Here is a 16809-nt window from a genome sequence, read left to right on the forward strand (position 1 = left end):
AAATGGGGCTCCTCCTTCTTCCCCTTGTCTCCCTTTTCGTTTCTTTCCTCGTCATCCTTACGCGATGCGTTTTCTAATAATCGTTTGAACGAGTGCTGCAAGAATGACCCAAACCGAGTTTTAGTTAGTTCCACGTTATAAATTTGGTCGATGAAGTAATAATACTCCGCTTTCTAATAATAATATACCGTGAATCACATCCGTGAGCAACGCGACGAGGCTTCCGTTTGTGCTTACAGGTATGTATGTCACGACTTACCGTTTTATGATCTAACGTACAAATTCCTCCCTACGCGAATTTACGAACATTTATAAACGTACAATTTTCAATTATTTTCAATCGTCCCGGAAAAAGTATCTTCGAGGAGCGCGTCTATTTATTATCGATCGTAATGATCGCTAAAACCCGACGTAATCGTACAAATATTGCAAAATAAAGATAGAAATCTAACGGTAAGGAGATATATAACGAAAGAACATGCAGAAAATCGTACGAACCGAGCCCAAGCGATGAAGGCTGACAAGGATAATGAGAGAGAGAAAGTACATTTAGATATAATTTAAAAGGCATTTTTTTTTTCTTTTTTTTTTCTATCGACAATCCTCGTGTGTCGTGTTCTCGCGATGTAGTCGTTAAAGAAAGGCCACATTCTTAGCTTCCAACGACGGATAAAAAGATAGAAGAGCGAGAGAAAGGTAGAGGTCGAGTTAGATAAAATGGGACGTGTTATTCGCTTGGTCACCCTGGTCATCGCTAATCATGCTCCACTATGAAATTACTGAGGAATAGTAAAGAATAGTGAAATCTGAGATTATGCAACTTACTGTCGAATCTCTCTCTCTCTCTTTCCCCTTCCCTTCCCCGAATATCGATCACCACCTTAATTTCATGATTACCTAACATAATTCGAGCTCCATCGAGTATCCCGGGACAAAATTGCCACTCTATTTGAGATATACATATATATATATATTAGTAATAAGAAGAAAATATTAATCGTATTCGAGTAAAGTCATCTAATCGGTTGGATTTTCCTCTCGCGAGGAAATTTCCAACAAAGATTTTATCGAGTAAATGGAAAAACTGTTGGAACGATTAATGAGAGGATTATTTGCCAAGTTTATCCTTTAAAAGATATGATAACTCGAAAAGAAGAAACTAAGACAAATTTGAATGTTGATTTTGTCGATTAAAGTGACCAATCGGAACGCGCTGATCAAAACGCCGATCGCGTCTTCTCTGACTTGACGAAAAAAGATCCGCGAAAGTGGAGTGTGCCGTTAATGTGCCGAGAGGAGTCTCGTTTCGTGGCTAAAGGCTTTCTCCGCGAGGAAGGCCTTTGATGTTGCGAGTAAGAAATAGAAAGAGAGAGAGAGAGAGAGAAACGTCCTTTCTCTTGAAAGGACGTCTGTCTCTTCGACTTTGTTCGAAGGTCGTTGCACTCGGTCAAGATCTGCGAGAACGTGTCGTCGTCGTCTAATAATTCCTACAAAATCTTCCCTTTTTTTGTTGTTGCTCGATACTAATATCGACAAAATTAGCCATTTTTTTGGCTTACGAGATTCGAAACAAGCTATGCGTCTCGAACAGTAAAAATGCTCCGATTTATACCGTGCTTTTTAACAGTCGATTTAAACTAACGTTATTTCTCCCTCTCTTTCTCTTTTTACCTTTCTCTTTTTCCTCCCTTCTGTGAATAACTTTCAGTTATCTACAATGACGTCAAACGCTATGTAATCTTACGAAAACGATTTCGTAAATGTATCTTGCATTGTAATATCGAGCATCTCGAAGATAGGTTTTTTTACAGTTATTTTGTACAACTTTGTATTTACATTGTAAAATAGAATATTTCATTGTAAGGGCAATGGCTATCGAGACACCTATCTATCCCACATAGTTATATTACGGTGTATATTATACGCATAGAGGATATTTCGTAACGAACAAAATACAACTCGTCTAATCGTAAGATGAATCAATTTTTGTAAAATTTCAAGGAAAAATAAACGTTCACAATAGGAACTGAAATACAAGTTTGGTTATATCTGGTGCTTCTATCGATCCTCGCTTCCGGCTTTCGATAAAAACGAGTCTTCGGCATGCTCCGGTTGATTTCTTCCGAGATGAATCACGTAAATGCTTGGGTCCTTAACCGAGTATCGTGTTACAACCGATTGATCGGATCAACTGAAAATGACTAGCCTCGTACACGATGAAAACAGTTCACGTGAAAGTTGACATTTTGTAAAATGTTTTCCGTGTTAAATTTGAAGCTATCGATATAAGGCAGGCTATTGGTTTAAGAGATTACTTGTGTCAAGATAACCGGAGCTATCATCCACAGTCTTCGATGACAAACAGGAGGATAAACAAAATATACATATTCTATATTTTTTCTTACTTTTTACTTCATCTTTCTTCCTTTTTCCTTCTTCCTTCTTCCTTCAATTATCTTTGAATTCTTATCGATGCGAGTGATATTTCCTCAAAACCATCACTTGCCAAAAACGTTAAATCAAATGTATTTTGTTTGAACGAATTTGAAACTGAAAATACTTGTTATATTTTCCTCCTAAAATTTAATCGAGAAAATATTCACTATATTATAAATAACTTACTTCGGTGGCTTCGTAAAGAATTAAAAAATATCCAATCTGTGTATTTCTTTATAACGAAGCTACCCAACTTCTATATCGTTATTTTCCACCGAAATTACTTTAAAGAAATTATTCTATTGTTCAAGTATTAGAAGTGCACATATCTTACGATGCGTCTAATCGCATATTAGAGTCAGGACTATTACTTCGTCGTCCTCGCGGATTTGTTATCGTCATAGATCTTCCACCATAGGGTGGAAACCGCAAGAACAGCCGTCTCTCTTTCTAGGAGAATCGATAATGCTAGCTAGTCTCCTTCTCCCTCCTCCTCCTCTTTTTCCTTATATTCTTTCAATCTTCTCGGTTGCACGAGAACGCGTATTAGAGATACCTTATCCTTTGTCACGGTCCTCGAGCTATCTTCTTCCGACGAACTCGACAAATTATCCTCGCGTCGTCTTTCTCCGATTTATTTTCTTTATACTGTCCTTCCGTCAAAAGCTTTTCTACATTTAATGAAATTGCATTCGTCTCCCATATCGTTGCAAACTTTTGCGTCAGAATTGCGTTTCAATTGCGAGAAGCACGAACGATAATTAAACATTGTAAATGTTTAATCTATGATCGATCAAAAGAGAGTAATTTTTTTTTTCTTGCGCAACGATAGAATCTCACGGCACGGACCAATCAGCGTGCATAACCACAAGTTAATTGGAAGTTGGCTGCATCGCGACTTTGGAATTGTAGTTTTCTCGAACGAAGTACATTGTGTAGATCTCTCTCTCTCTTTCTCTGATGTCTGGAAAGTTTGGTGAAATTGAGGGCGAACGTCTCCTCGCTGCTTTACCTCCTCTCAGACATATAAAAAAGGAACGTGATAAAAGGGAAAAAGAGGGAGAGAGAACGGTCGCGTTTCTTTCTATTTGTCCAAACTAGTTTTGGTAACACCAGTTTCCAGTGAATTAATTCAACGAGCACTTAAAAAGCGTTAGGGTGTGTTATAGAAAGAGAGAGAGAGATATTTTATACGGTATAATTTGGTGGGAATATCTTACAGCAATGGCATTGTATCGCATAACTGTACTACGTTGATTGCGACAAAAAATATAAAAGATCAAAAGAAAAAAAGAACAACAATGAACGCGTATAATATCTTCATCGTCCATCATCGTCCTAGGAAAGTTTTTTTGAATTGAAGAAACTTAGTATATTTTATATTAAAAACCCTCTAAATATTACGGTTAATCGAAAATTTGGATATAATTGATATTCCCTGTGAAAAGCTTCGGTGAAAAAAATTAGACGGTGAATACCGGTGCTCGAGCACAGGAGGCTCGAAGCACGGGGCTTGAATACACTATCAGGATTATATCTCCGGCCCTTTCTCCTTCCATCGTCTATCCGTTTTCCCTTTTCAACAAACATGTAAAAGCCGTTAATTACCGTTACCGTGCTTTGCCACGAAACTTAAATAACTTTCGCGAACGGTCATCGACATATTAAACGAGGGATATTTTATTTTGAAAGTTTCAAATTAAAATACTTTCAGGAAACGATGCGTGCGGCCTAACTCCAGACCGTCCGAACAAATTGATTATTGTAATCTCTCTTTCCCTCTCTCCCTCTTCCTCTTGTACACGATGAAAGTATATAGAGAGATTCGTATCACCGTATAGAGATGAAAGTTTCTTTATCTCTATCATTAGATTTCGGCTTAAACTTTATTTGAAAGTTCGATTTTCTAGCACGAGGACAGTCAAGAGGTCTAGAAGATCGTAGTTGATTCGCGTTGCTGCCTCCCTGTGATGATATTGATTGAGCGAGAAAGGATTGCCTTTGGCGAGTCTCTCGTGCAACACCTACTACTCGAAAGCAGCATTGCGGATTTTCTCCAAAGACGAGAACAATGAGCTTCGTTAGGGTGCTAGCTCGCTCGCTCGCGCTCTTTCTTTCTCCATTCTTCTACACTTTCCACAGGATCGATGCTTCTACTACCTTTCCGTGTCTCTATTTCTAACGTTCTCCAAAAGAATAAATGAAAATTTGTCTTGCCATTGACACGACGCTATTCAATGTATAATAAAATAAAGAAACGTTAAAGAAAGAAAGAGTAATCTAGAGAGAAAATATCATTCTTCTTTCTAGGGTAGCGATAAGCACGACCCTCTCGCATAGTTTTTTTTATCTTTCATTACTCTGGTTACTCTGATTGAGCATAAAAACGTAGATTATTCGAAGAGGAAGTCGCGACGAAGATTGGCCGGTTTTACTGGAGGAAAAAAAATAATCACGAGCTGCCATATGTTGTTAGATAGTCCATCGTCGTGTTTTTCTCAACGCACATGCGTCTACTCGCGTCGCGTAAGCGCCAGCGTAAGATACAACAGCAAAGGCGCGGTTGGTGGTTCATTGGACGAGAAAAGGAAGGACTCTCGTGGCAGCTCGCCTTCTCTGACCTAGAAATCGATCGATATCGATTGCTCGAGTCTCGCTCGTTCATTTCTCTCTCTCTCTTTCTCCCTCTGCACACGAAAAGGTTAAGGGAAAATAACTTATTATAGGGAGAATTTTGGATGGGAATATGCTAAGTGCAGGATATGTCATATTTGATCCTTTTTCATTTGCTTTTGAACGTTACTGCTGACAGCAACCGTTGCGGTCTTAGGTTGCGGTCATATCTTGATCCTCGGTCATCGAATATACACGTGGAGGAGGAAGAACGTCGCAGTTCTACCCATTCTCAAGTTGACGCGCGTCTTTGATAGCGCGTGACCGCATTAGTAGGTGGCTAGAACCAGATAGATAAGATAAGCCGCATCTGTTTATTTATACCTATACCGATGAATGTCAATTAATAGGATTTCTAGGTGTAAATTTAAAGAAGAGAGGAAAAAGTGGGTTAGTTTTTTGTAAAACTAAGTTGGCGGTGCGCGGCGCCTCCTCCTGCGGTGCAGGAGCGAATATCTGAGATGCATACGTCGCGAAACGGAATGTGGATTTCAGGCGTTCTCAAAGGCGGCTTACGTAGACGCTCCTACACGCTTAGGAACGTATATTGTTCAAGTTAAACGTACTCTTACTTACATACGTATAGGCGAGAGAAGTTAAGGCGACGCGAAGGGAGACAGCGAACGAACGGTTCGAGTTCGCCGTCCGAGAGAAAGTGAACCAGTTGGCGGCGTTGCCGAATATCTCAGCTTCTCTGCGAGCAACCGGCTCGATGAAATCCACATACCACGAATTGGCAACGACGCGTCTCGAGTTTTGCGCGATTATGTCTCGCGTCGAGCGATTAATCGACTCACTCGCGAGCAATTTTTGGCGGGTGGCTCGCGCTTCGCGACGAAGTTTCCTCTCTCTTCCTCTCTCTCTCTCTTTCTCTCTCCTAGCCCAAATTCAATACGATTTAAATGCGTTTAATTGTCATCGTGCATTCCTCATTATTCATTGTCAATAAGGAATCGCGAAGCATCGATCCTGACAAGGATCAAATGAACTCGCTTTTCTTCGCTTCGAATGAATTTGTTTTGCGTCTATATCATCCCTACCGTAAATATATTACACTATGCTCGAAGCCTTGTCCGAGAAATTGAAAGATTGTCCGCGAGCAATGCAAATTCTCCACTAAACTAATCATCCTTCGTATAATCGGGATAATTAAGATTCTAATGAATTCCAACATCGAGAGAAAGCATACCAGTAACCGGTAACGCGCGATTACTCGCTAAGCTCGCATTTACGAAACAAGACGTTAAACCAGCGAACGTTCTCTAAATCCTTTCTTCGATTTGTTTCTACTTTCTTCCCTCGTCGACTTGTTCGTCAATTCCTCGCAATTAGATTTCTCTGAGCATTCCCTCCCTTCCTTCCTTCCTCCTGTATTTTTTTTTTGTCGTTCGCGGTCCCACGATGAAAAAATTATCCTCGATACGTCCGTCGGTGAAAGCAATAATCGAACCATCCTCGCGAATCATTTTTTTTCTTTCTTTCCTTCTTTCTTTTTGCTATAAGTAACCTCGGAAAAACCCTCTCCATCTCGCACCTATCTCGTATCTATCCTTGGATAGGATCAAAAGATGGAAGATGGAATTTCTTGTTGTCCTCATCGTGTGCAGATCGTCTTTCGTCTCGTTTGCAGCACCGCTCTGGTCAGAAGTAATGCGAAGCTCTTACCAGCGGGACTTTCCCTTTCCCCCGAACGATCCATCGTCCGTCCATTCGACCATTCGCTTGCCACAGAGCCTACAAATTCTCTCTCAACGCAGAATCATATGCAAGTCCAAGAGTATATGTGTGATATGATATGTGAACTCGCTCGCACGAAGGAAGGCTGCTTTGATTTCTCTATCGAGTTTTGTATCTCGACGGTGCCAAATTATCTCACCGATAAGACTTCAATTTTCATGCAAAGTTAACTGCGCTTGCGCTCGAACTATTACGTAAGAAATTACCTAACGACGCGGTTCTGCAGGGTCGCGTGCAGGGGTGCGATTTTTTGTCATTGTTACTCAACAACAATTAATTACTATTTTCTTTTCCCTTGAACCTTACCCACGCCAACTTTCGAGCCAATTTTTCATACGTCGCACATTTGTCCCAAATCCTGAAAACGTTTGCGAGATAAAAAAAGAGTTTTGGGGACGGTCCGGGTTTTAATCCGTGAAATATGTTTAACAAATCCTGTAACGTTTTTATCAACCATTTTTTATGGATAATAATCAACAATCTTGACGCAACTCTAAAATACTAATTGTCAACAAAATTAAACTACATCTTCTTATGTATCGTGCGTTTTCGGGATTTGGGGCAATCATTTTTCTCTTCATCCGAAAATAGACTATTCCATACATTCAATAAATATTCTTTTTCTTTATTTGTTTCAGAATAAGACCAGCCAGAACCCTACGATACAGTTCCTAGGAAACGAAGGAGTGAGTACAATGGATTTTGTTAGTCTCTCTACGTATTGAAACTTACCTTTTCGTATAATCGAATCTTTCCATTATTTTCTTATTTCTTACTATTATTGCACGCGCAACTAGAAAACCTATTCTACGTAAGATGGAAAATCGTTGAAGATGCACGAGTCGTACATGTAAAATGTATGAAGCGAAAAATGTGCTTTACGTTACGAATCGTCAAAATCACCATCGCTCTCTCGACAACGATTTTCTCGTCAGTCATTCGATATGCGCGTGTTTTCACGAATGCTTCTTCGTACGCATAGGTACACAGGACGTTGACAACAACCTTTAAACATTCGCGTGGGCATACGCGTACGAAAATTGCTCGATCAAATGCGATTCGATTCGTTCTTCGTGGAACGATGCACGTGCTGCTACATCTCCTTTTCGCGCAAACGCCAAAAACTGTACAATATAGATATTTAATCTTATTAATTGAAAATATTGTTCTTGTTAAAAATTAATTTCGTCGTCGTAAACGCCGAGTAACGCAACGCGCAGTTAAGGTTCCTCGGTGAAGGCGATCGAGGTCGTTCGCGCAAGGTTGTACGCCGTTTTCTTTCCTTCCTTGCCTCTCTGATAGCTGTTATTGCCAATTCCTCTCGAAGCTTCCTCAAATTTACGTTACACTAATGGTACGTAACGTATCTTGGCATATTCTTCCCATTCTATGAAAATCCCACCCCGATTAACAAACGTGACGGTTAAATGACATATGTCTGTACCATTGGATATCATAATTCAATTCTCCACATTTCAATTCTAGAAAGAATTGGTTAGAAATCGTCGTCCCAAAAATACGTATCGTGCGTTGGAAATTCGGGGCTGATTGACCTCTCTCCTCTTCCACTTTTTGCTCCTCCTTTTTCTCCTCTTCGTAGATTCTTCCTCGCCTCTTCCTCTCGAGTCTCGCGTTCCTTTTTTGGGTGTGGCCGTTTCTTTCTAATGCGTTCTAATACGTTTCCTTTCGAGTCGACGAACTATCTAGATACACAAAGTTCAAGAAATTGGTAAAATAAACAATTTGTTCGAACATTTTATCAAAGACGGAGGATCGATCGACAGGAAAAACTAAGATAAGATAGATTCGTTCGAAAGACCACATCCGCCGCCCCTTCGCTCAGCGACCTTTCAGCCTAGACTTGGACAAGTTGACCTTTAATCTCGTAACTGGCAACGTTGCCACCTTAGGACCGCGCACGCTCAGTACTCTAAGCGAAAGAGCTTGAGCGACGTTAATACGAATTGAATTTATGAGTGTGCGAGAGAGCCCGTATGTCTCTCTTAGGATCCATAGAAATTAGTTGAAAGGACAAACAGGAGGAAAGAAGAACGTTTCGATAACTAGCTTTAAATCGTAGTTATTATAATCCTCGCTCTAATCAAAGTATCATTCATCTCATCTTCCGCGATTCGTGTCGATAAAAAAAAAAGGGCATTTATTTTCGCTAGCCATCCACGTATGTTTATCGCAAAGTCGATGCGCGTACAAGCGTGAAAACTCGTTAGATCTCTTGACGCGCAGGTGCACGCACAGGAGTCCTGGTGGTGGGTTAACAATCATTTCTATTGTCCGATATGGTTGATAGATGGTAGGGTAAGTAAGCTTCATACGTGTATATTATGTACAATGGATTTGATTGAACGCGCGCGCGCACATTCTCTTAGCAGTCGGGAGAACTCTAGTTTGAAAGTACGTCATAAACATTATCTGCTTGCTCTTCGCTAGCACGCGGCACTCTCGAAATCTCTTTTGTGCTTGTGATTCGTTGTCAACGTTTAACAACGATAGCCCTTACGGATAAACGGCTTTCATACTTGCATATTTCATTCGCGATAAATCCCAACCACTCGCACTCTTTTTACAAACTTTACAATCGTCTTAGAAGAAGTTCCATAATGACGATAATTCAAATTACTTTCTTGAAAAAAAAAAGACACTTTATATTGTTTGATTATTTTATAAAAGAAAACAATCCAAAGTAGTCTTAAGTTATCGTTCACCTCTTTGACTCGACAATGAATCAACATTTCTGCTGCCTCCTCTCTTCGAACTAGGATCTTTAAGTTAGGAAGAAAAACGGGCAAAATGATTTCAGTAAAATTTGCTCATTCAACCAACAAAGATCATCTGCTTATTATACAACCAATAATCCCCCTCCTCGAATACGATTGGAAGCTCTTAGAACCAATAATTCTATCTGTTATGTTATATCTTCCTTTCTTTCGGCTTTTAGGACTAATTAAAATAAAAAGAGAAAGTGGCAGGACGGAAGAAAATTGTAAGGACACTTTACAGATAAGATTTGAATATGACTGGCCAATTCCGTGCTTTGTATTTAATACCTGCAACTGTAGAGCTCATATGCATGCGCGGACCTCGTGCTGCATATGGCTACATATTTAGATCTTTTAATGTAGTTAACTTTTCTTATGTGTGTTAGTGTGTAAGCGGAATGGTGCGCGCACGCGCTTACTTTCGCATTGTTGCCTTTCACTCACATCAAACGATACTTACCGACAACCGTCCGTTTTACGCGAGCCTTTATCCGTAGCTTTATCCACGCTTTATTCGTGCCGCTGCTATCGTATTTTACCATCCATCTCTCTTTCTCTCTCTCCCATTATTGGCAAATCTATCTTGGTGCGGGGGAGTAGTGCTTGCGAAAGTTCTATCAAAGTAGAAAGAACAAAAAAGTTGGAAAATCACATTTTTTGACGCAATTCGGTAATATTAATTATATCAACATTAATTGTACAGCAGAGGGAAAGGAAGACATTTGAATAGGTTGTTAAACTTTTTCCTTCCTCTTTTCTCTTCTCTTTCAAATAAGACTCGAATCGTAGATTATTATTACGGCATAGTTCGTTGTGGACTCTTCTCGTTACTCGCGTACCTCTCTTCAGCAGCAATGACCAACACAAAACATCGCTCTTTTGCTGTAACAGTTACTTTTTACGCGTGACCCACTTCCAACAGCCATTCCAACAGTCGAATCCTAAGCAACTCGACTACAAGTGGGTCGCGAACGATCCGAGAATCATCGCGAGCCCTCAAGGTCGTTCGAAGGTCGCGAAACTCGCGAGCCCTCAAGGTTCGTTTACGACCCAATCCGACGACCCAATCCGACGACCCGACCCGATCCAAGCCGAATTATTCTTCAAATTCGTCAGCGAATTCTAATCGACAGCGTGTCGGTCGGTCGACATTGAGGATCGATCGGACACAGTATTGCAAGATTTGCCGGATGTGATGTCCTCGAAAGGAGATGCATCGTCCCTATTGGCCGGCCGATAAAATAAGATTTTTACTGCGACGCGACACGCGTCTGGCGAAACTGGTTCCAAAGACCTTTGCCAGATCTACTCTTTCCCCTCTTTTCTTTTGCTTCGTACCAAGATCCTTTCGAAGACTAACTTGTCTTTCCCTTCCAACTAGAAGCTGGAATAATAAACGAAAGAAAAAAATCAGTAAAATATATTACAAATTTTTTTATTACGTATGTTCAAATGTTTTTATCGTTAGAATCTATTGTCGAAGGAATAGCAGAAGCTTAAAAATGCTCCTTTTTACGTGCCGTACGCCGTCGAGATTACCTTCCGCTTCGATTACACTCGCTAATCGAACAGCAATTAGACGTAATGTATTATAATTAGCGATTCACTCGTACAAGTACCATTTGCAAGAATCTGAAACTACTGTTATATGTTACAGGCGGATCCCTTTAGCGAGTTTCAACGTGAAAAATAAATAAACCGGATTGCCAGGAGTGATCTTTTTCCTTATATTTTACGGCTGAAAAGCGAAGGATGCTTGTCCTTGAATAGGGAAAGTGAGAGAAGGCGCGACTTTGAACGGATTATTACCGAGGATCGATAGTTGCGCTTGTCCTTACTTCTTTCCTTTATTCAAAGTAATATTCCGAGGTAATGATTCGAGGTAGTAAAACGTGAAACCGCCCTTTTGAATTTAGGACGATCGATCGACGTCGGTTGTAATAGCGTGCAAATCCGCGACCAATCGAAATCACTGGATTGCTGTTATCCGTAAACGTTCGGTCGCACCGTTACCAATCAAATCTGCTAATTTTGTTAATCTATTTTCAATTAGATTACCATTTTATACCTTGCATATGTACCCATAATTATGAAAGTGGTCTAAGCCAAAATTAACAAAAAAAATAAGTTTATTAGTTATTTCATAGCACATTATTATAATCCACACTTATGTGTGCATGTGTATCAAATGATCGGAAGATACGTGGAAAGAATATTCGTTCTAATAGTCGTCCTAATAGTCGTTTCTATTTTCCAAGGACGCTTCGTAGCTAGTATCCCAGGTCAGGAACCTATAAATTCCTCTTTCTCCTTCTTCTACCACGACGATGCTTTTAAACGAAGCCCTTCCCTTGGACGCGCGAGAACCTACGTTTCGACTACTCTTTGCGTATACATTCAAGTGAGAATAATTAGGCGGAAGATCCTTAGATCGTGCAAACACATCATCAAAATACGTAAATTGAAGTATGGGTGCCCTCGAGGGATAGATTTTTCATCCTAAATTTTTCTCGGCGAATTTTACCCTCGATTGTCTCATGTTTTACAAAAGAAATTGAAAATTAAAAATTATAGAACAACTCATCAGCATTGTTCATAAATTTGCTCTTCTAAGTGTGGGTCCAATCTTGCTTTCTAATCGTATTTATTCTTTGTCAGTGATGTATTTACGACGATACGACGATATCGATAAATTTATATAATCGAGACGATAATGCGTGTTTATGTTGTGTACATTTTGTATTAGCTGCTTCCATCATTAGCAACATCTTATCGCCAAATAACAACGGCTTGAAATAATAATCGCAAAAGTATAATTAATAAAGTGGAAAATTTGATGTAAACGATATCAAACTTTATTACAATTATCGAAAAAAGGCAGGGACACAGTCTAGTCCAGTGATTTTCAAACTGTGTACCACAGAACCTTCAGGTTCCGCGTATCATTTTCAAAGGATCCACGAATCGTTGTTTGGAAAATATTGTTACATTCATAAGTGTTCCATGAAACGATAAAGTTTGAAGATCACTGGTCTAGACGATCGATAGTAATTTATACGGTCCTTTCACGCCCTTCCATTGATCACAATTAGGGTCGCTCTACGCGTATATTTGCGGTGCTTCGTTTCTCACTCGACTCGTTTATTAACAACGCGATATTTCTGTTCTTTTAGGAAAGGCGGCTGCCAGAAATCCAAATAAGCTGCAAAAATCGATTCTATCATTTGAAATAGAAGAATCGTTAAACCTCCTCGAGTTGAGATAACAGATTCTCTCTCTTCTTACCAAACCTATCTATCTATCTATCTATCTATCTATCTATCTCTGTCAAAATACCGTTAAAAGACTCGATAAGTATATCGTTCCAACGGCCCATCTAACCCATAAAAAATAGACGAAACTTATTGAAGAACGGTATACGGTGACGTAACGCTCGTGGCTTTTTTCAAACGATCTAATAGCGGTTGCAACGACCCTAATAGCTTCTTTCTCCAAGTTAGAAAACTCCTTCGAGTTAAGTATTTCTAATAATGAAATATTAAGCATTAAGTATTAGAAAAGGTAGAGGAAAGATAGATGGGAATAGGTTCTCGCTTTCAAAGTCCTCGAGCGAAATTTGTGCAAGGTCGTAAAGTCTTCTCCTCTTTCTCCTCCTCCTCCTCCTCCTCCTCCTGGTTCGGTGCGAACGATTTAGACCGGAAATTCCGGAGGCGATCGTGCGAGCGTCGATCGTTCGCACGCACACGCGCACTCCGATCATTCTCTCACTTCTCTCTCTCTCTCTCTCTCTCGCTCTCTCGCTTTTCTTTCTATCTAGTTTCCATTCATAGCGTAACCTACGCGCTTCTCTCTTTTTAACTACGAGGCATTTCCTTCTTCCTTCTTCTTCTAGCTCTCGGCTGCAACGATGCGATTACTGAAATTCCGAATTCATTTGCGGCGAATGACTTTCACTTTGCTCACGCGACGACACGTGTCCTACTCATTATTTCTCATGGGCCTTAACGACAAATTACCACGGAATTATATTTGAATTTCTCCATTTCTCGAATAATCTCCTGTCACGCTCGATGAATTTCAACGTGGCCAACGACGCGCTTATCGAATAAAACCCCCCAAAAAAAAAAACAAACGCGAAACAATGAAGCGCTAAAACTTGACGTATCCTTTCGAATTTAATTGATGCCGAGTTAAGGTGAGATAAGGACAGGGAAGAAAATAGTATGTCAGTGGGTTAAGAAACTCATGCATAGCTCTTTTTTTCTCTCTCTCGAGTACAAGTGGGAAGATAGATTATCTCGCGTCGTTTAACTTTAAAAACATTTGCGTAAGCTGAGCAACCAACAGCAGCAAGAACTCGCGTACGTTTCGATGCTTGCGATAAGAGACCTTGAAGCAATCTCTTCCTGGAGATGCGGAAAACGAGAGAGCTCGTCGAGTCTTTAATTATTTTGTCGAATTCCTTAGCGTACCAACCTTATCGAAAAATGTAGAAACACAAACTTGTATATCAAAGTTTATCGGATCGCGCGTGTTCTACCTTTCGTATGATATTTTTATTGCTCAATATTGCCAACGTAGCAACGTGCTCGAACGAAACAACAACGATGGCGACACAGCCGCGAGAACAACGTCGCTTTGTTTTCAACGATTTAATCCTTTATTACTCGATTAAACTTTTGCAACGCGTTTATATTCCCTTTATTATTCCATCCACTTCATCTATTCCTATTTTACAATAAAAATCATTCGATATTTTTATACGATACAGGTGATTAATCGCGAAGATTCATTTCATTTGAACCCTTTGCACTCGAGGCCTTTTTCGCTTGCTCGAACCAGCAACTCGAGACAATTTCGGCCAAATTAAGTAGACATTTTACAGGTACTTTAAAAACATTTATAAACAAACAAGCGTATAGAAATAATAAAATATCATCAGTTTATTCATTTATATGTCGAAAAAAACAAACTTTGATAAATACTACACTCTAATTAGTTTTGTTGAGTTTCGAGTGCAAAGGGTTAAAACTTGTTAGTCGTCGAATGAAAGATTTTCGCAGTTATTCGATATTTCGTGGCCATTTGTGTATTGTTTGTACAATCATTAAGCTTTTCTCCTTCGATGAATCAATTTTTTGAACCCGTCACAATGATCTATTACCTTTTAATACTTGCTTCCTGTCATCCTCTCCCTTATTTCAAAGAACATTTCTTTTAACGGACAAAGAAATTGATAAAAAAAAAAAAAGAATGTCGAATTAGGAAGAACCGGGAAAAGGGTTGAATCATATTTGCTCGTAAAATGGGGGACATTTATACTACGTATAAACAGGAAAAGAGAACGAAGCCAATGATTAATTATTATACGATGTACGAGGAGAAGACGAGGACTTCGTCCAAGCTCCTTTATGTAAACCTTGAGCCTAGATCCGGATTCTTGAGTAGCGACGCGAGAACGAGTGAGAGGGGGTGGGGCGGGGAGAGGGGGGCAACGGGACGGGAGATAACGCGACGCGTGCACCGAGGCAAAGAGAAAAGAAAGAAAGAGAGGAGAAGGGAGAGAACACTTCTATTCGATGGAAGGGGTTGGCCGAAAAGGGGACAAGAGGAAGGTGAAATATCATGCGGAATCCACCGCACACACACTTTTAGATCGACCACGAGGGAAAAGCCAAGCACGTCGGCGAAAGTGTTCTTGCTATTGTCGATGATCACTCCGTTAGAGGGGAAGAGAGGAAGAAAGAGAAAGAAAAGAGAACGAATTTAATGGCGGGTCACGTAGAAAAAATGTAAAGAGAAGAAGGGGTATGGGCAACGGATACCTTTCGATTCTCGATTTTAACAGATATCCACCAAACGCCTGTTTGAGAAGAGAAAAATATATATTAAGTATATGGAGGGCAGCTTACTAGAAGTCATTAAAAACGATGAACATTGCATCGCTTGATTGAGAAATTAAATAACTACGCTATGACAACATGAGAACCGTTTTTTTTTTTTTTTCTAAAATATAATTATTTGCATAATCATTCGTTCCCTCGATGGGGCGTCGAGATAAAAAAGAAAAACTAGATAATAATCGAAATGTCGACGAAGTGTTTTTTAGGGGAAAAAAAAAAAAATAAAAAGAAAGAAAAATAGTGTCACGTTGGAGAGAACGCGAGGATTTTTCGTGCCGTGTCTTGTGTATCGGTCGGGCGGCGTTCGTCGTCCGTCGTGCATCGATAAAAATGACCTCGTTTCTGTCAAACGGAGATTAAGTAACTATGTTCCAAGCAGCAGCGCGTTATACTTCCTTTCACTGACAGAATCGCGCCTACGAGAGCGCGGCGCACGGCATCTATGCCTTCAACTTTGCTAATACTCGCTTCTATGTCTTACCAACAACCCTGCTTCGTACACATCTATTTTTATTACTTAACATTACTTTTACTTTGTACATTGTTCAATTATCTTCCATTTATATTTCGTTACCTTAGTCGGTCTGATTTCTTAATAAAAAAAAAAGATGGACGGTGAGGTAAGATGGCGGCAAAACGTATGGCGAATTAAAAATAAGACAACATTTTGTCTCTTTCGTCCCTCCTATTTCATTGGTATTATCTCGTTCTTGTACTTTGCAATGGTAGTCTCAATCTTATTCTCCTTCTCTCTCTCTCTCTCTCCTTTCACGATACCAAAGGTATGTAGGCTGTGCCACATCCTTGCCCGGAAACCGTTACATTGCTGGCTTTACACTGAATGGAGCTCGCCATACCGTTTGTTTCCCATACACGAATTTCCTTCGCTACCTTCGTCGTTACCAAGTTGGGCGGAATTTCTTATAGGGCACGGATTCGGCAACTCGTCGGGTCGCATCGCGTTTCAAGGACACACACACACACATACACACATTGAGAATTCTTTCCGTCAAAGATACCACCACCTCCTCGAGGCTTGGAATTCGTCCTTGCCGTTTACCTCGAGCTAACTTTTTCCGAGATGACGTAAGAAAATTTGTCCAGCTTTTAATAATTCTTGATCGAATCGTAGAGAAGAAAACAAAATGATTGTTCGAATATCTTATTAATTATTAACGAGTTAAGATTAATAAATAATCTTTGTAAGAAAGATGTGTGTGATAGAGTTTGGTGGCCCGCGTATCAAGTCTTGGATTATGGGGAATTATTCGCATTCGAGGAAA

At 39.9% G+C, this 16809-nt stretch overlaps 1 protein-coding gene across 1 annotated transcript in view; it reads left to right on the forward strand.

The window, feature by feature from the left end:
• LOC122526490 (RNA polymerase II elongation factor Ell-like) overlaps positions 1-16809 on the forward strand; it is a 42134-nt gene that overhangs the window by 6213 nt on the left and 19112 nt on the right. Inside the window, exon 2 of the mRNA XM_043649922.1 lies at positions 7485-7532. Coding sequence (XP_043505857.1) covers positions 7485-7532 — 48 coding nt within the window. The remainder of the gene's footprint in view (positions 1-7484; positions 7533-16809) is intronic.

Source organism: Polistes fuscatus, unplaced genomic scaffold (assembly GCF_010416935.1).
Source record: "Polistes fuscatus isolate 324 unplaced genomic scaffold, CU_Pfus_HIC Scaffold11, whole genome shotgun sequence".
NCBI classification, from domain to species: domain Eukaryota; kingdom Metazoa; phylum Arthropoda; class Insecta; order Hymenoptera; family Vespidae; genus Polistes; species Polistes fuscatus.